Source organism: Opisthocomus hoazin, chromosome Z (genome assembly GCF_030867145.1).
Source record: "Opisthocomus hoazin isolate bOpiHoa1 chromosome Z, bOpiHoa1.hap1, whole genome shotgun sequence".
Classification (NCBI taxonomy): Eukaryota; Metazoa; Chordata; class Aves; order Opisthocomiformes; family Opisthocomidae; genus Opisthocomus; species Opisthocomus hoazin.
In genome coordinates, this window is record NC_134454.1 from 32,644,601 (window position 1) to 32,665,712 (window position 21,112).

A 21,112-nucleotide genomic window follows, 5' to 3' on the forward strand; every position below is an offset into this window, starting at 1 on the left:
AAGCCCATGGATCGGTAACATTCACCCCCACACCACATTTCCCCACAGGCTGTTTGCAACTCTGGTTCTGAAATTGCCATCTCGTGAGCTGCCACCATCTCACACTGCTGGCTCACCCAAGGACTTCTCCTGAGAGCACCAAGAGCACTTTGGGAAACAGCACACTGAAATCACAAGCCTAACCATACAATGCCAGTTGCCCTGGAAGATATAACAGCACCAGCCTCACTGAAGTTCTCATACTGCAATTAATCCCACAGGGATTAATTAACTTCTGACAGGCCTTGGTTTGAAAATCGTGGTGGCCATTTCCTGAATCACAGTATCACTCGGGTAATTTATCAAACTCCACTAGAAGACAGAGGCTTAGATTCCGTCTGGCTTCCCAAGGCAGGGTTTATCATGTGCTTTGAAATTTAGTCATAGTTCCTGGTTTCTCAAATTCCAGATTTTCAAAATTGGGGCATCTGGTTTGAACTGAGCTCTGATACTTGAGACTGCTAACAGCAACAGCTTGTTGTCAGTGCTACTTCAGTCCTGAACTGGGACGGTGGGTCCAATGCAGCACCAGAACATGATTTACAGGTGGCCATTCAGGGATGGTTCATACCTTACTCACAGCGATGCCCATTAAGGTCTGTATCACTTTTTCCTTTCCTTCCCACTAGACACTTCATCCTCATAAACTCAGAAACTACAAAAATTGGCATGAGTTCCTCTAAGGCTTGAAAGTGTAGTCCAACCAGAAAGTGATGGCTACTGTGAGCAGCGTGCAGCGCTAATTCTTGCAGCAAAGGAGTCTTCGCATAAAAAAATGAAATGAAATAAAATAACGTCATGGTTGCAGGCATGTATCAGCTACCATCTGTAATGGTGTTGTATCATCAGAAGGCTAGAACAAGAATTACCCAATTTTGCAGTCCTGCAGGAAATAGACCATCCTTACTTTTGTTTGGGTTTTTTGGGTATTTTTGTTGTTTTGTTTTGTTTTGTTTGTTTGGGATTTTTAATCAGCATAATGAATATTTGCTTTCTCTTGTCTGGGAGAAAATAGTTTATCTCTTTCATTCTCGAACAGTGTGGAAGAGTCCTGGAAAAGGCTGGGATCTTGGTTCAAAAGCACACCAGTGCATGGGCTCTGTTTAAAGATATGGGAATTCCCACCCTGGTTTCATCGCTGACTTCAGCGGCTGCATACCAAACCACAAGTCTCTTTGCCCAACATCGCCTGTCAGCAGCCAGACGATGTTCTAAGAGTTCTAAGTGATGTCTGAACACCTCATGGAATGCTTGATAGAGGTGTTGGGACACCGCCAGGAGACACTAACAAGACCTACACCCTTACCAAGCGCAGACAGGACTTGTCCCTGGGACCTGTCAGACAGAATAAGTGGCCAGGAGCACACATCCCATACCCACCAGGGCCATGCAGACACTGGTGCTCAGGGTTATAATCACACCAGCACTTGCAGATTTTGGGTCAAGTCCTATGAGATTGCATTTTTGTGTGTGTATCTCACAGGCTGCCTGCGAAAGCAAGCAAGTCCTGACTCAGTACTGCTCTAGGTACGGCATGAGTAACGAACAAACACAGACAAGACCTTGCACCTAAATCGCAGAGTCCTGCTCCCTCACCCCTAATACACCTTTCACCTCTGTCTTCCTGCAGTTTACATGAGGGCTTATTTTCAAATGACACTTTAGGGGATGCGGGCTATGTATGTGAATACACAGCACTTGAATGCCTCGTTAATGATGGTTCCTTTGAAAAAGTCATCTTTGTGTTTGGTTCACTCGATGGCACATTCCCTGCAGAAACCCTGCAAAATCACACAAACGGCCATCTGCACAGGCACAAGCCCTCTTGCCAAACTTCTGTCACTGAGATGATACACCATACAGGAAAAAAACAGTTACATTTGTCATTGCTTGCCAAAACATGCACACACCCTATGTCTGTGCAGACAACTGCTCCATTATCTGATGGTTTGTAGGTGCTCCATTCCGGACCTTTTAAGCTGAAACGCACATGGTAAATGTCTAGACACCTAATGCTCTGCTCCATGCTGAGGTCAGGAGTTGTCAGGAGTTGTAGTGTGTGTGTGTTTGGTGAGGGAAGAAGAGGAGGATTTCCAGGCGAGACAGTAAGATGCCATCCAAACATGTGAGGTCTCAGATCTGCTTTCTCTTTACATCTCTGCACTCTCCCCCCACAGCAAAGGCAGTTCCTCACAGAGTGCCTGCTGCTGTTTATGCTGCAAGTTAGCAGGTACTGTCTCAGTGGCACTGCATCATAAAAGCTAAGTGACTGGTCCACATCCACTGGGATGAAAGTCAGGTTGGACGGGGCTCTAAGCAACCTGATCTAGCTGAAGATGTCCCTGCTCATTGCAGGTGTTTGGACTAGATGACCTTTAGAAGTCCATTCCAACCCAAACTATTCTATGATTCTATGATTCTATGACTGTACTAATCCTGCCTCTATGGAAACAAAAATACTGATCTCCCACCCATCTATCCTAAACAAAGAAGACAAAGATCTCTGCCACATCTGGATATTCCTAAAATCCACAGATTCTACTGATTTTTAACTGGCCTTTACTCATTTTTGTGCTACCCCATGCTGCGAAGATGCTGACACGTATCACAGGCTCCTAGCAGGTACCACTTGTCCAGAAAGAACATGGATTTTAGATGCTGTTTACAGGCCACCCAGACACTCCTAAGGCATCTGATACAGCCCTAACGTGGCCTGACCAATTTCTGGTCTGCTGAGCAGTTCGGTGATCACATTTTACAACATGTAACTGGCTGGGCGTGTAATCCAGAAGGGCTCCAGACCCAGGAGGCTGAAGGACACAGGTGGTGTGGAAAGGATACCCCCACAGCAGATGCCACTGCAGAGGATACAGCTTAGCTGTCTGGTTTTGTAGGATGGGCAAAGTTTGTCTGCTCCACAGTTTCCTCAGGCAACCCTCTGCACACAAGAACATCCAGCCATCCTGAGGCTCCAAGAAGGTTTCTGAGTGTCCCTCACCAAGGTCCAGACACACAGAAATCTCCTTCCACGTGCAGATGAATGACATCATCTTCTATCATGGGGTTAATGGCTCCATGGTGAGCAGCATCCCATCTCCTCAACACTCCATGCTTCTGCCTGCTTTTCCCTGGGTATACCTTCGAAGCAGGTTCTTCTCCAGTCCTGTTCTGTTTGCTATTTTGCATGGGACAGGAATAACTAAAAATGTTGTACTTGCAAGTACACGAGGAGCTCTGCGGTGAATAATCATGCTACACACAGGACTTTGTCTTCAAGCTCTTCCAGGTATTTTTTCTTCACAGCTTTCAGAGGAGAAGCAATAAGCATGTCTCATGTGCTGCCAATCTTGTGTGTGTATTCTCTCTTGGGTACCTGCAGGAATTTGGCCCTGCGAACAAAGTGTCCATATACAGATAGCCTCATCTTCTTAGACATAGCCGTCTTTTTTTTTTTTTCCCTAATTATTCTCTTTGAGACCGAATCAATGCTATCAATAGTGAAGGTTGTAAGATAGTAAGTCATCAGGCTACTCTAAAATGAAATCTTGCGGATCTTTCCAGGGATAGCTGCCAATTTCCATTTATCTTTGGTGTCTATTACAAAGCAAACCACCGGCAAGTTACAGACCCCACTTTGCCATCTCCTTTGGGAGCAGTGGCTGATATCCCGGCAGGCTGTGCTGCCATTCAGCAAGACCTGGACAGGCTGGAGAGTTGGGCGCAGAGGAACCTGATGAAGTTCAGCAAGGGCAAGGGCAGGGTCCTGCACCTGGGGAGGAACAACCCCAGGCGCCAGTACAGGCTCAGGGCGGACCTGCAGCAGAGCAGCTCTGTGGAGAGGGACCTCGGTGTGCTGGTGGATGACAAGTTGACCATGAGCCAGCAGTGTGCCCTGGCTGCCAAGAAGGCCAGTGGGGTCTTGGGATGCATCAAGAGGAGTGTGGCCAGCAGGTCGAGGGAGGTTCTCCTCCCCCTCTACTCGGCCCCAGTGAGGCCCCATCTGGAGTACTGTGTCCAGTTCTGGGCTCCCCAGTTCAAGAAAGATGAAGAGCTACTGGAGAGAGTCCAGCGGAGGGCTACGAGGATGGTGAGGGGACTGGAGCATCTCTCCTAAGAGGAAAGGCTGAGGGAGCTGGGCTTGTTCAGCCTGAAGAAGAGAAGGCTGAGAGGGGATCTTATAAATGCTTATAATATCTGAAGGGTGGGTGTCAGGAGGATGGGGCCAGACTCTTTTTAGTGGTGCCCAGCGACAGGACAAGCGGCAATGGGAACAAACTGGAGAATAGGAAGTTCCGTCTGAACATGAGGAAGAACTTCTTCCCTCTGAGGGTGACAGAGCACTGGCACAGGCTGCCCAGGGAGGTTGTGGAGTCTCCTTCTCTGGAGATATTCAAAACCCACCTGGACGCGGTCCTGTGAAGCCTGCTCTGGGTGACCCTGCTTCGGCAGGAGGGTTGGACTAGATGACCCACAGAGGTCCCTTCCAACCCCTACCATTCTGTGATTCTGTGAGTCCCTGAAGACTATCTGAAGAGGCAACATGCTGTAACATCCCTGAGTGACTTCTACATCAGTTACAGTCAAGACACTCTGTCTCGAGCACAATGTTCAGATATATTCAGCGGCAAACAGGAGGCTCCATCACATTGGTGAGATCATCCCGGGCAAGCACTCAGGGTTTCCCGAGCCAAATTCCTCAGTGCTGTTCGCCTAGCTACCCAGAAGGCCTGAACCCTGCAATACTGCACATAAGGTGTGCACGCTGCTGCTGGCTATCCTCAGGTACGAGAGGAGGAGGAGAGGGCATGCAGCTATCCCACAGGCCATGGAAGCATGGCGGTTCTTAAAGTGGCGATCTGGGTTAAATCAGTGTACAAAGGGAAAAATGAAAGCAGCCAAGTTTCTGAACTTTACCAATTTGCTTAGCTGAACCTGCATTAACCACATTAACCATTACTCACCACCTGCATACTCACTTTCAGACCAAAGGAAAGCACATTAATTTCAACCTCCGTGAAGGCGGCTTAACTCAAGAGACAGAGTTTAATCCAACAGGTTCACTGTGCATTTGCAACAGACAGTGAAAGCCCGTGGCAGCCCCTGGCCATCACCTGTCCACACCTCACTTCTCTGTCTCTTCATCCAAAGGCCTCTGTTTTTTCTTCCCACTTGTCACTGGGACCACGGCAGGACCTGTGACACAATGCCTTTTAAGTGCTGTTGTGCATAGCAACGACACACAGTCCCACCACTAGCACCAAGCAGCAAGAAGGGGTTTATTTAGCGGAATTTGCAGGTGATGGAAATGCAGTCCCAGAACACCGGGTGAAAATCATGTTCCTCTGTCCCTCACCCAGAGTCACTCAGCTCTTACAGTCCTTCACTGATGTCCTAACACCAACACAAACACATTGCTATTCCTTGGATGGCAGTCCCCTGAGGGATTTGGCTTTTTCCTTTTTCTCCTGTTCCTTTGGCAGAACCTGAGACAATGACCATCTCCAATGCAGCTGCCATCCCATGAACAGCAGCTCAGTGGAATTTTGTTGGAGCTCTCAAGGGATTTTTCCATGCGGTATGGCTCTCTTTCACACCACCGGGGCTTTATTAGCTTTAGTTTTCTTGTCTTTTAATTTTAACACTTGTTGGACTGAGAAAATTCAGACCTGACAAGCGACTGTCTTAAAAGATGCATATGCTCGGATGCACATTTAATTTTATTCTAGATGAACATTAAAATAAAACTATGTGGACAGCAGAGCTTACTGCTGAAATTCTAAGTGCAAAATATATAATTTCAAGCCCAACTGTGCCATGGAATTGATGTAACCAGATCAAGCTCAGGAAAATGTCTTTAATCCAAAATAGCTCTTGGGAGCTAGGCCTTCAGTCCTACTGAAGTGAGATTAAATGAGCACATGGTTCCAGTGAGGCTCAATTGTAAGTACATTCCTGAGCAGGGAAGGACTTCAGCAATTGTTTCTATGTTTTCCTGAAACACAACCCCAGAAGTTAAAGAGGGTATGAGAGCAACTATTTCTTGGTAAGCCTATTTGCATTCTGCTCATCGAAATGCATCGCAGGTCCATGGGAACTTCCCAGCTATGCTAACACTCGTACTTGGAAAGCATGAGAGCGAACTGTGCTTTTTTCATGCAACATGCTTTGAAATGCCAAGAAAGCAGTCAACTTTGCAGAAGACAGTTTATTTAATACATGAGACGTGGTTGCTACACCTAATTACAGACAAAATACTCTGAATAAAGCATGCACTTACCACAGACATCAATGACTATCTTGATTATTTTTTAAGTGGTGTTTAATTCTGGGAGTTTAGGCTGTACCAATATAAATCGTAAAAAATGAAAATAAAAAGTCACACTACAATAGTAGCAAACATTGTACGGACAGTGAAATCAATCTCTAATGCAGCAGAACCAGACTTCTTAAAGATTATTATAAGGGAACACAAATGGAGCTGAAGTGCAATAAAGATCAGAATATCTCAGGAATTTGCAGATCAGTAGAAGTTAATGTCATACTCCAACTAGCGCACAACTGAATCCATTCTTTTCAAAAGCCTCATTATCTGACAACTAAGCAAGGGATGAAAGTCAGACACCATTAAAAAAAACACACAACCTCTTGGTTTTACTTTCTCCTTATTGAGGGCACTTTTGTACTCAAACATTAAATGAGCATTTTTAAAGGAGACATCTGACTGAAGTGTGGCAGACCGCAGTACAACATACATTTTGTTTACTCCATCCTAATTAGAGTGGAATGTCTTGCAGCAAAAAAACTAAACAGCCCACAACAAAAAAACAGTTTTCAACCAGCAGAAGTGACAGACAACTTTGTTGACCATATTGGTCTTCACCTGTGAACGACTTTAACCTGTATGAAGTTTGCTTCTTAAAAATATGCTGCAGAAATAGCAATATGGCACCCATATGGGTCAAAACTTCTCCAGCTGACAAATAAAAAGATTATCATTCCTGGAAACCCAGCTGGCGATCTGGGCTCAAAGTAGGTTACCAAATCTTTCCTCATTTACAGCAGTGAAGTCTTTTGGCTTTTTGGTTTTTCTCAGGTTACTACGCAACTCCAAAAAGAAGGTAATTTGAGGACAATGGGGTTGAATAGGTAGCTCTGAAAATGGACTGTAGTTGACAATTTTGCTTACATTTTCAGAAAATGATCCAGTAATCTCTCCCTTCCCCTCAGATATTCTAGATTTGCAAAGCTTCATGCATTAAAATGCATCAACATACTACTCCTCCGTAATAAACCATTGTACATATAATCTCACAAGAGTAGGGGGAAGAAATCTGTGTAAGAACAGGCGCTGTGTACAGGAAACTGCATTTTGAGTGGAAGATATGTAGCGCTGCTCATGCTGGGATATCTGCCTTCAATAGCTGATTACAGCTGGGGCTTGCAAAAGGGTCTAAAAAAACTAAGTCCCCAAATTCCACTGGGGTTTGGATGGATAATTCTCCCCTGGCTCCTTTCAGCAGCACAGCCTAAGCTATGGGTTTTTTCTGGGGAAAAAAAAAAAAAAAAAGAAAAAGAAAGCTTGTTCTGCAACATCACGCACTTCAGACAAAATGGAATTACAAGAGCAATTACAGGACTGACAACATGTACACTGAAGGCATCACAGTGATTGGAAGGTGGTATCTAAACCAGCACACCATTAGTATCAGCTAGTTTGTGTCTCAAAACCTGTGAAACATGGTGAAAAGCAAACAAATGCCACTAGAGACTCTGCACGCCATAGGCAGCAGGCTAAACCCTAATGCCAGGTCTGGACCTGTAGACCCACAACTGCATTTCCAGCGCTCAAAGTGCTAAACAACGCATATTGATTGTTTTGCTGATACAAACCTAAGCTGAAGATAAGCAGATATATCCAGCTTCACAACAGAAGAGAAGAAGATGGGGAAAAAACAGCTGCTGTGCTGCAGGAATCTGATGCAATTTTTTTTCAATTGGGCCAACGCATAGAAGAAGCTAGGAAGACCAATTGGTAAGACAATTAGTGCAACTGGAGACTCGTATCTAACTATAAATAGAAGAAACACAGGGAGTAAGACTGTGTATGACCATCTTGCATATTTAATATTGGGGCCACACAGGCAGGAGTTCTGTGGAGTCAAAACTCCTCACTCATACTAGTGGAAGCGTGTCTTCATGTGTAAATGGCTACCAGACAAGCAAAACAAGGGAGAAACACATTGCAACTGGTCTCAGCTGGCTTCTGATCTGGCAGAAGGAGCCTGAAGAAGCTACCTGTTTTTAAAGGACAATAGAAGGGCCAAACATTTCTGATGAGAGCCCTGTTCCCTCCAGCAGATGGGAACTGAAGTGCTGCAGAAGGCTTCTAAGCATCGTTCTCACCTGTGGCAGGTTTAGATCTTCAGCTGGGGTTTTCAAATTCATCAATTTGTGGGGGTCTGACTTGCAACCTACTACATGGGATGATTTTCAGTGGGTTTTGGGCTTCCTCCTTTAATATGCTTTTTGTGAATGTCCTGGATATCACAAAAAGGATCAGCTATGTTGAAAATTTTGGCATAAACTTCTTTTTTGGAAGTATTTTACATCACAAGGGCTGTAAATTGTCTTGCTGGGGAACAGAGAGGGCTTTAGACTAGTACCTGTAAGCATGAATTCAATGCACTCTTATTTTCCTCATTATACAGTTTTTCTGGCAACTTGGTATTCTGATCTGAAAAGTCTTTTCAAGACATGTAACAGGCTTTCATCTCTCAGCAGAGATGGAAAACCAATGATTAACCTTTTTTCCATAACAAACACTATTTTGAAGAACAGCCTAGGTACAGTTGCCCATGCCTGGTGGCTGGGAAATGCACAAGACAGATTATTATCTTGCATCACCCTCCTGCCTGTTTCTGTTGTCTGTTTACAGTATGGTATGATTTCAGCCTGTCAAAATCTTATCAAAATCAAAATGAATGCATATGCATATGCTATTTGCTATACTGCCAGATTCTAAGCAGAGGGTGGAAAAGGAACTGCAAATGCAATGTCAGAATTTTGTTAAACAGGGCTTGTCTGCCATGAGAGCAGTTGGTAAGAACGAGACCCAAGATATTGGGCTGGAATTTCATCCAAGCCTCATTTGGCAGCGATGTGTGGCTTCAGTGGAGGTGGAACAGGGACTGGAATCTACCACTTGACCAGGCTGACACTTGTTTACAGGAGCAGGCTCACAACTGTTAGGAGAGCTAACAGTTTCTCATGGTAATCAGTGGATCACTTTCATTAAATGGCGTTTTAACACACTCTGCAGTGACTTGAACGCGCCTGGCCAATCCCTGGATCCGTTAGCGACAGGAACATTTGGGTACTACGCACTCCCTCCTACCCCTCACATTCACAGTTGGCAGACTGCTGCTGCAGGAGGTGGAGTGAGGAAGATGGCTTCTTTTCAGCTCCACTAAAGGGTTTTTTCCCAAATGAAAATTCATGACAAGACGTTTTAAAAAAAGATGGAGAGTTCAAGATTTTTTTTTTTTTTTACTTTTTTTTTTAAGCTTCAAGCTGGTAAGTGATCATCTGTGCAGAACAAGTTATTACAAATTTGGCACCTCCCGTCTACCACAACATATTGATTCCTTCTACAGAAGGCACTAAATACTGGCTTAAAACAGGAAATGAACAGCAGAATGCAGTTTTACCATGACACACAAAAAAACCTGCTAACTGGCACAGCTTCGTAGTACAGTTTTCAGTTACCTACAACAGTGGTGATTATAGCAGCAATGGTTAGCATTTTTACAAATACCACATAAACATACAACTGTCAGAACATCTAGAAAACATGCAAAATTTCAACAGCAACATCACTGAATCACGCAATGCATAGAATTATTATTATTATTGTTATTATTATTTGGCAAGACAGAGAATCTTTTTCTTATAAAACAAAACAAGAATTAACAAAATCTACTTTTTTACAAGCTGTTCTTAAAAAAGTTGAGTTGTCTTTGAAGTCAGTGAGTGGAAGTCAGCCTTAGAGAGAGGTTTAACTGAGAAAGAATTGGTCACAGGAGAATTCACATTATTAGGTAGAAATTTGGTTATGTTTAAGCAAAATATTTTTCAGCTGCTGTTTTGGGAGAAACAGTGCTACTCTTGTCAGTCTGCAAAATGAGAGAAAATACATTCACATTAAAAGATTAGCAAGATTAAACATTGCATGCAGGGAAAGATAAAAGCCTTACTTTAGCTGTTTCTCCCTAGCACTGCTCACCATGAGACCAAGGGTTGCCATAGCAAAAATTCTTTTCAAAGGCAGAGTTAAAGCAGCAGATAATTAAAACAAATGGAAAAGATTTTCTAATTCCAGTGTAAAATAAGTAGGATATTAAAGGATAAGGATTATGCTTGCCTTCTTTAGAAAAAAAGAGACAAAAAATTCCATTGTGTTTGCCAGGCTACCCCACTGCCTTTTCACTATCTTCATCACACTTGGATATAATGTCATTTCTTTTTCTTCCAATCTTGAACAATTTGGTCTACCCTGACAGGTCTCAAGATGACCCCGAGATAGCTGGGTCACGCAGACAAACCCAAACACTGACAACACAACTACGGCCAGACGATGTCCTATCCTGCATACTTCAGATCCACTTGTCCCAGCAGGGCCAGTGATGCACTTACAGCTAAGTGCAGCTAACAGCCGGAGCTGGGTGGAAGCAAGCGGCACGGGCATGCATTTCTCACCGTGCTCTGCAGAACTGGCACCAAATCCTCTCCAGCAGCAGCACCACCTGGCTTGGGGGCACTGCCATAAACAGAAGCAAAACCAGGTTCTCACCACTTCTTCCCCTGACAGCTTTCAGACTTCATTAAGATGTTTCACGTCACGTTTTGTCTGCACATCCCTGAATGCTCTGGATATTTCTGCACCTGCATTTCACACCCAAGCACCACCCAGCCTTGCACAGAGGAACCCAGTCCTGCAAGCTGCTCACACAGAAAGCTCCTGCAGAAAGCAAACCTTGGCAGATTTGAACCATAAGCACCACGCAGAAAACAAAGGCCTCCACAAAGCCATTTACTCTGCAGTCATCATTTGGTGCACCTTCAGCCTCAGAATCACTAGGATAAGATTTGTCTTCCTACAGAGAAATTACCAAAATCATTCTGAAGACAGTTACTATTGCCTTCCCTTCTGGATCTATACTTTGCATCCACTGCTGAAGATAGAGAGGCTGAAGTATGTCTCCTACACTCGCTTGTTTTCAGGATGGAAATTTGATGTACAGTAAGTGTATTAAATGTGTGATAGTAGAGGGGAAGGAGCAGTGTGGGGCAGACCAGGACTGCTTATGGCTACACCCAGTTTAGACCAGCTGAGAACACGCTATAATGGTAAGGAGGACGGTCTTGGAAAGATTACAGCCTTCAGAAAGCAGATCAAATTATAGGCATGAGGAATGTTAAAGAATAGTCTTTGTTCACAAAAATAACAGCTGAATTGGCAAAGATAACATCTGTAAAATTAATTCTAAGAGTTTTGTTTTCTAGTGTAAGAATAATACAATATTTTTGTCCAAAACATTTTGCATTTTCTGGATTCTTTTCCCTTCACTTGGCTGTTTTGTTATTTTCTTGACACTTATGGACTCTATAAAACAGCAGTAACCAAAAAACACAAAGGTGGATTCCTGAAGCATTGTGAAAGAGTTAAATACCTCTTCTCATTCCCACTGAAAGTCAATCCCACTGAATTTCAATGATAGCACCTACCTCACCAGTCTGTTAAACACTGTGAACAAATCTTTTATTAATTACAAAAGATCACACTGAAATCTGAAAAGGTACTATTTTTTCAGATACTAATGACTGCTGTGTAATGAATGCTGAGAACAAGAGTAAAAGATTAGGCAAAAGCATCCTAATCCTTTTGAAACAGTAAGTCCATTTCCAATGCACGGATAGCTCATTTAATGGCATTGGTGTAATAAAACAAATAGAATTTCATGTGCATGACCAACTAAAGTTAACCATTTCAGTGAGAAGACAGAGGAAATAAATTCCTGAGCTGAGACAGAGACTCTAGACACTATGTTAAAACTCATCAGTTCATGTAATGAGCAAATTGCGTGCCAAACCACTTTTTTCACCCATCAGAACAGGAATTAAAGCTTCAAACATCACCACTGCTTTGAAAGTTCCAGTGAATGGCTAGTGTCAAACTTTTCAACAAGCTCACAGGTGTCTCTAAGCTGTGGGGCTTTTCGCCTTTCCGGTATTTCACCACTGTAAATGCGTCTCTGCTGCTTTCGAGACGGGTCAAGGTGCTGCTGGAGAACAACTTCAGCAGAGCTTCGCAGCGCCTCAGCCAGAGGCAGTGTACTGAGGACGAAGGGGCTGGCACCTGGTTTGCACAAGGGGAGCTGGCAGCAGTGCAACCACGCAACTTGCTGGGGGCTCAAAGAAACCGGACTTGTCCTCAGAAGGGCAACTCCATCGCCAGCTGAAGTCACGCTGCTGTGAAGGAGGTGGAGCAGCGATGTCCCTGGTGGCCCTTAGCTTTCCAAAGCCCTTGAGGCGATACGGCGCAGCCTCATGTGTCCGTCACACGCTGTCCATGGCGAAAGCACCATCATTAAATTGTGCTTAGGGTCTTCCCCCTTCTTGGCTCGCAGACGCAGGGCAGACAGGTATGTCCTTGACAAGCTACCCCCAGGCTTTCGGTTTTTGGACAGTGGTGCAGCAACACTCACGCTGGGTCTGTGCAGAGCCACCAGATATGCTGGGAGAAACCAGCTGATATGGCACTGTCCCTGGCCACCATGGCATGCTCAGCACATGAGGACCACAATCAGAAAGTACAATTCAAGTTTTTTGGCTAGGAATATAGCCATACTTTATGCTGGACTGCCTTCTCTCCACACTCCTCCTCAGCACTGAGAGTGCAGATTCAGCACACACATGAAAGCACAGAAAGAAAATAAAATACATCCTCTCTCTTAAAAACAAGTGCAGCAACTCACCACAGGCAAAGCAGCCATCTCTTCACACTGACTTTTAGCAAAGAACCCTCCTTAGGAAGTGCTGACGCACTTCCCATCACGTTTCATAGTGAACAGCCAAGTCCTTTTCCACCCTAACCCAGAGACATGAATTGGCTCATTTCAGGCAAATCAAGCCACATTTATGTGTCCTGTAAGCTCTCCTCCTTCCCACCCATTCACACTGCCTCTGGGAGTTCAGGGAGTCAGGGGGTCCCAATGCCCTGCTGCCCGCACCACGTGAGATGAACTGATTTCCATGATGGAGTAAGCCTAAGAGTTATGTACTGTGGAGGACCAGTTGTGTCAGTCTCATTTTAAGGACATTAGTGGGAGGACAAACAGCACACAGATGTGGGCCTGGTCCTTTACACAGGAGTGAATTTCATATCATTTCATGATTTGAAAGCTCTCTCACAAAAAGCAGAAGAGAGAAGGAGAGTGCTTCCAGCCCAAGAGATGCAAGCCTCCAGAGTGCTCGCATCCAGTATCCCACAAACCCCACGTACCCGACGTGGGGTGTTCTGCCCTGAGCGCATTATCCCCAAAGCACAAGGTCACTTGGTAGGCAGGGAGGGAGCTCTCAGCCAAGAGCCACCCTGCACAAAGCAGTCCCCTTGCCCCACAGTGCAGACACCAGGACAGGAGAATATTAGAGGATCAGGGATGGTGAGAGGAGCAGGGATGTCGGGGATGGGGAAGACCAGTCAATCACAGTCACTTGCAGCTTATTGTCAGGAGGAATGACGAGCCCACGCACCACGTGTGCTACTCAGGAGAGTCAATGCACTTACAGGATGTACTCAGACACGCTGACAAGAAAGGGCAAATACGAGCTGGACAGGGAGGAAGCCTAGTGCAACAGGAATCCCAGTTTCCTTTAGGGCTGTTTCAGACCTTAGGGCAGCCCAGGATCTGGACAGAACATCTGCTCTTCCTGATCCCCATCTTCCCACCTCACATCGCTTGCGCAAACAGCAGAACAAGATCTGGTCACAAACATCTGAGACAAGCATGCACAACAGTACAACGTGCTGCTTGCATTTCATTCTCTACACAGCCTTCTAAGAGGCCAGCTGTGCTGTAGGCTGAATACCAGTGCACAGCAGCTTCTAAAAACAAAAACAAGCTCGAAAGCATTTATATTCTTCACCAAGGAGAATGTGCAACAGAGACACTGTTTCTGTTGTTAGACTGTCCATACGTCAACAGCCTGGATGCTACCATCATAGAATTATTGCACTATGGAAATGAACAAAGTATGTAGCGTTATTTTAGATATCCCTTGTAATTTAGTCTACAACGTAGTTCATAACAGTATTTCATTCTCCTGCACTTAAAAATACATTTTGTTGCATAAATACACATTTCAAAAATTGAACAGGCAGTTTGCAACACCCAGATATCAAAGACTTCAGTTCCAACTACCTGCAAGAATACATATACATTGTGCAAACCAACAATATCATAAATACATGCATGAGTGACTACTAAAACAGAGCCTAAGCCGTCCAAGTGCCCACAGCTCTGCCCAGCTAAATGTGCAATCACGTGAACAGATCCAAGCGCAGGTGCTGTGAGCAGCTGCATCCAGATCAGTCCCGTGATGTCCACGTATAATCCCCATGTCTGACTCTCAGTTTGGTGTCGTGAGAAGGCCACGTGGGAAAGTCAGCGCCAACATTGGTGCAGACTCCTTCACACTGTGTGCAGGCCTCTACTTTGGCAATCTGCCTCTTTCTTACATTCAAGGCCAAATTTTGCTCTTAGTAGCACTGAGCAAATGTCCCAAAAGCCAGTAGATGGTTCTGAAGGCAACCAATATGCCTGCAAATGATTCAGAAGGGTCTCAGTCTGCAATACCCTTTTGTTGGGTTTCCAAGGCTGCAGCAGCTGAGCCAGGCTAATGACTGTGATACTGGCAGGGGAACACCTTCCTCTGCCTCCCCCACCGCCTCTGCACCTCAATCTGTGAGCAGATTCAACTCAGTAATCTGATTTCCCCCTTTTTTCTGCTGCATTTTCTGCTGGACTAGCAACTCGAAATGACTCAATGAAGAGGTCTAACACCAGATCAAAGAAAGGTGAGTGGCAGGAAAAAAGGAAGGGAAAAAGAAAGGAGAAAAGCCAGTCCAAGTTCGGAGCCAGCTACCCCCATCTGACAGAGAGCACAGCCTGTGCTGTGGGGCAAAAGCCCAGCTTTTACATCGGAGCACAGCCCGCGCCCGCAGTGCCTCACTGTAAGCCACCCACCCAACCTCCAGCCAGCAGGCTGTGCTGGAAGGGAGCAGCACCATGTTTCGCCAGCTGCCCTTTTAGTGTCGTGGTAAAAGGTACTCGGTATCAAGAGCCACGGTAGGAGACTCCAGTCCTTGGCTTAGGCAGAGAGGAAGGCTTGTAAGAGTTGGCAGCACTAGCCCCTGGCCACGCTGCCATGTCTGAGCACCAGGGAAGCTGCACGTCATCGCAGTGAGATTGTAACTTGCTGGTGGAGGAGGCTGGACACCCTCGGTCGGAGTACTGGGAGACAATTACAAGCAACTGAGTTGTCACCTCTCAGCTGAGCCGCAGTGACAGGGACATTTTATCTCCCGCCAGCATGAGACAAAATCACGAGTGGTTTAAATCAGAATTCTCCCTCCCAGTGGGTTAACAACCCTCCCAGGGCCTTAATTCAAATGGTAATTCATTAAGCTGTGGTCACTCAATTCCTTGCAACTGTCGACAAATAAAGACTGGCTAACAGTTGTGCTAAATGCCCTTCAAAGCTACTAAATTTATTTTTGGAGTATGATACTACTTGGCTATCATGTTCTGGCCACAGTGTTTAACTGCTTCAACAAGTAGTCTATCTGGGGCTGCCCCATCAGAATTTGCCAGGCAATGTGCCATCAGCACCAGCTCGAAGCTGGAGTTACTGGAGAGGTCACAAAGCAGAACAAAACCACCCCTACAATACTGAGGCTTTCGCAATAAGCACACATTACTCCACCTCTTATCCCCCAACCAGACAAGCAAGAGTTGCTGATGTGCCCTGCTAAGCCAAGGGTACCAGAGACGTTGCCTCACCCAGCATGTGGGCTGGACGTTAGTACAACCAACCTCAACAGTATGTGGAGTCAAGAAGTCATGGGAAACGCTTTTTATGACCTCCCAGCTCAAAACCCAAGAGTGCACATCTTTCTTCTGGGTCACTCCGAGCATTTTTGGCTCCTGCCAATGGAGCCAAGGTCTGTGCTGGGGCTGAATTACAGCACTGATGTGAAGCAGCACTTCAAAGACCTGCTTGCATCACGGCACATCTGCAGCCAGTGATCTGCCTCCTTGGACACAAGGAGAATGGTGGAATTACCACACTAAATCGCCCACCCAAAATACCCCACTGTGAAGCACCACGCCTAAGCTGTACCTGCAGAGATGTGAACCATTGCCAAGCTGTGAGCCTGATAATAGTGTGAGAAGCAATCTGGTTATAAGGTCTGGTTTCCTGCCTCTTTGGGCTTGAGGAGAGACAAGAGACAGTCACACCTTGGGGAGGCTTCTTTCCCCTACAAGCTCAAGGCAGCTCTTCCCAGCAAAGAGGGGTGGCTGGGCAGTGGACGAGGGGTGGGAAGCACAGATCTGCTGCCCACAAAGGCCAGCTGATACCCAGGCTCATGTTGCAGCACAGGAAAGGCAAGATGGGGAAGTAGGTGAGGTCCTGCAATAGCTGCCACTGGGAAGTGCTGAGATGAGTGCCAACTGGGGAGAAACAGAGATCAAAGATGTTCCTAGAGGTTGGCCTCACAGTTGAGCTCCCACCTGGCACTCCATGGGAGCTCCTTGGCACAGGACCCCCCCGCACTCCAGCACGTACTAAGAGCAGCTGCATGAGTCCTCAGTGCGAAACAGCAAAGAAATCCCACAGAGAGCAGCACTGGCCTTGCAGAACTATTTTTAACCGTGTCACATGAAAAGCACTGCCGTGAAAAGGCAAGGCCATGCAAGCAGCAATCTGATGGCTGGCCTCATCTGGCAGCTAGGCAACCATTTTGCTGGCTGCACCTAAAGTCTTTGTGTGCTTCCCTCTCCTTCACCTAGAAGTCCGATTTGCCATGGCACTGAAAGCCATGGACATAGCCTGCACTCAGTTCAGTAGTGTCACGATTTGGTCTCAAGCCCCATGAGCCACAAAAACATGGCTCTGCAGTAGGAACGACCGACTGTGCCCGCCAATCGACCACCCACCTCATAGCCCTGAGAGACAGCGGTCAGTAACTCAGAGGCTGCGGGTATGGTGGTCATGCTGCTGTGGCATGCAAGACCCTGGGACAGCCAGCGCATAGGAAACCCAGACTTTGTACAACCTTGCTATGTGCAGAGCACAGAGATCAGAGCCAGGCTGTGTCACCTGCAGAAAGCTTCCGGGAGGACAGATGTTTATTACTGTGGAGATCTGTGCTCTTAGACCTTCCAGCGGCACATCTGCTACCTACCCCATCCCCAAAACAGACCTTCAATAAGGCTTAAGTGAGGTGCAGGCATTCTGCTACCTCCCTCGCACACAGGAACATTTCATCCTAGCAACAAAGAAAACAGGTTTTAAATGGTGCCAGGTGGGTTATTTTTATTTCTGTCTACTACCTTTGTTTTACCCTTTCTTTGGAATTAGTGATGATTAAAGACACTGCACCGTTGCAGATCTAAAGAATATGAAGGATAGGCAGGAATGTGAAGGAATAAAGACAAACAAACACATAAAGAAACACAACAAAAAACCCAGACCAAAACAAAAAGCCCCTCAGTAACAGTTTGATCCAACACACATGGGAAGTCAGCTGAGGTTGACCCTTTCATTGGGTTCCGTGGCCATTAGATCACCCCACCTGACTTGTCCAAAGCCTCATCATGGCCCTAGGATGTCCTAGAGGAACATAAACTAAGCTGAATTACTTCAGAAGTACCATTCATCATTTTAAAGGTCAAGAACTATAACTGTCCACTGAAATACTGAATTTGTTAGTGCTTTCCTCATACTTAGAGAAGAAGAACAATTACTTTGCAAAGTCAAATGTTGGAACAGTAACACTTATTATTTCAAGGCTTTAAGGACCAAATTCTGCCTTCAGATTCACATGCACATTTTCCATTGTTTGCAATGGAAACAGATTATGCGTAGCTGACTTAAACTTCTTTTCCAGCACTTAAAACTTCCCAGCTTTTTAATTTTCTGTAGTCAATACGAAATTCTCATTGCACTCTCTATGCTATTTTTTTGTGGGTTTCAAATGATGGCTTAGGACATATTTGACACATTTTTTTCTGTACAGTTTGGGATAAGATTGTGGATTTTTCTGCACTGTTGCATTCCCCAGAATACTGAAAGAGTGGCTCTAAGTCAGTAGATTTTACATTAAGTATACACAGTGACAAAATACTAAGAACCCGTGTTTAAACAGTTAAAATTATGTGTATGACAGTGGTTTTGCCATTATACTTTTGCATATTGTTGAAAACAATACTTTTTAGTGTGAAGACCAGCAACATTTTGATCACAGAAAATAATCAACAAAAATAAAAGTTAAAAACCGCCTTTAGCTGACTTCAGGATTTTTTCCCCATCTGGCACAAATGAGCCTCAGGAAACAAAATAAAAAACAGACAAAAATTGTTGTAAATGGTTTCATAAACTTACATTGATGTATCTCTTATTTCTTCCTCTTGCTGATCAAAAATAAGCCAGCAGGTAAGAAGCAGCAGCCAGTGATAAGTTTGTCTCCTCCACTCTGGGAGGTCACGTTAAAATAAGAAGTTGAAAAAATGCTTTAAAATGGAACTGCTACGTAAGCCTCCCTAGGGGTTTACACTCACTGGTGTGGGCATGTTAAAAATGGTATTTCCAGTCTATCTTCTGTTGCCTGAGAACCATTTCTGTCCTTTTAAAATCTGCATTTATATTATAACCCATAAGTACCTTTCATTTATGTATCAACACTATAAATACCATGTTAGTAATACTAAACTATTTGTATTGACTTATCTGTAAAAAGAAAAATATATTATATATTTATATATTTTTATAAAGTGAATTAACACTGGAGAGAGGGCTATGGGGGGACAGTGTACAATCACAGTTGATGCGTATTATTGGGCACAAATTCAATGCTTGAAACAAAAAGGAAAAGAAAACAGTGTTCAGGCGATATCCAGCTTTCAAGCCGTGTCAGAGGAAGAGTCATAGGACGCTGACACTATGAAGTTGCCAGTATTGGAGTGGCTCGCCATGGACTGGGCAGCCTGCTGGCTCAAGTTATTGCAGATCAGCACCAGCTGGTTGCTCTGCGCTTCTGAGAGGGTGCTGCAGCTCTGGTAGACACTGAAGTTGGTCTTCCTGCCTGGGATGTTGCCTTTCTCGCACATTGTCTTTACCATCTTGGCAAGCTTGTTTTTCCCCAGGGCTTGGCAATTGTACCAGTGAAGCGCGGCCAGATTGACGACGGGTTTGATGGAGAGGTAAAAAGGCGCGTCCTCATAGCGCATGGCCGGCGGCCTCCTCTGGGCGTACTCCTTGTAGTCCTGCACGGGGCAGGTCTGTGGGGAGTGCTGGGTCGCGTACACCCGGGAGTCCGTCCCACCCCTCTTGCTCTTGGCGTTGACGTCCCCGTTGTCTGGCCCCATCCACTCCAGGTACTCCAAGCCAGTCTCTGTCACCCGTAGCCGGATGTCTCCCCACTTGAGGGTGGACCCATGGAAACCTGTGCAGTGTCCAAATGCCTTAGTGTTGTTCAGCCAGACAAGGTTCAGCAGCCCTTCAGGATTGTACCTGCTCAACAAGCCTCTCTTGCGCAGGATAAGCTCATCAGCAAAGGTGAGCTTCATGGATTTGTGTGGTTTGTTTCCTTTTCCTTTACACCTCAGCTCCATCTGCTTTTGCTTTAGAGCTTCCTGGGACCTCTTGAACTCCTTATCCCTCGTAATACTGTACCCATACCTGTGCTCTTTGAGATAACGCTCCAGCCCACACTGATAGTTGGCCAGACTGTTTGGCTCATATTCAGACCCATCCTTTTGTCTGGCGTCCACAAAGAAGGAAGCAAGGTAGGCATCAAGCTCTTTGCAGGGGATGACATAGATCTCCCTGGTCTCAGAGGGGTACTTGGAGATGAGGAACTCTCGGAAATTGCGGAGAGCCGTCTGCGTGCTGCGAATGGTCTTCTCGTTCTGCTCCCTGCTGAGCTCTGCTGCTCTCTCATCTTGGTCTGAAGGAGGGAGATGGGGAAAGACAAAAGAAAGCAGAAGTGAGTTTGTGTGACACACTTTTCCCTAAAACAAATTTCCTTAAAAAGGAAAAAAAAAGGAAAAAAAAATTAAAATCAATTTCACAAAGAGCACTGGAAAACATCATTACATACCTGTCACATGACTGAAAAGCCAACTTCAGTTTCACAAATGATGTACTACAGCATGGCACAAAAGCAAAGTGAGCTCCTCATGACACTGGGGCACAGTTTTGTGCATGGAGATTTGTGGAAAACAGTGGGATTGGAGGCAATCTGCTTTTTAGAACAAATGCAAGGTAGAAGGTTTTTCTGTGGGTCCTAACGCTATGTGTAGGGCCTAATCCGAGTAATAAGCCCATTCTGAATTGCTTCATTTGTGAAACCAGAGGTTGTACTGGTTCCAATTATTTTCTACAAAAATAACTACTTATGACAGTAAAAAATATCTTTAATCAGACACATTTTCAAAGAGCTAAATATAGACAGAAATGTACAGTAAAAAATAATGCAGCACATCCTAACAAATGAGTTGGCAGGTGAAACTACTGCACAGCAATGTGTAACTTACAAATGTACAAGAATAAAATTAATAGTTAATATGTTCACATCAGAAGACATGGAAATAAAACATGATTATACAGTCTCCACATAATCAAGCTGCACCTTGAAAGTGGAAGTACAATTGTGACCATTTCTTTTCATCTTGCAGAGAATCAAATTCTGGTAACAACTTTATACTGCTCTATAAGGCTATACACAAAG

At 45.0% G+C, this 21,112-nt stretch overlaps 1 protein-coding gene across 2 annotated transcripts in view; it reads right to left on the reverse strand.

Moving 5' to 3' along the window:
* Positions 1-6,311: 6,311 nt before the first annotated feature.
* Positions 6,312-21,112, reverse strand: part of KIAA1958 (KIAA1958 ortholog) — a 75,389-nt gene continuing 60,588 nt past the window's right edge. For both annotated transcript variants that reach the window (XM_075447186.1, XM_075447187.1), the window contains exon 3: positions 6,312-20,329. In XM_075447186.1, coding sequence (XP_075303301.1) covers positions 19,284-20,329 — 1,046 coding nt within the window. In that variant the 3' untranslated portion in view covers positions 6,312-19,283. The remainder of the gene's footprint in view (positions 20,330-21,112) is intronic.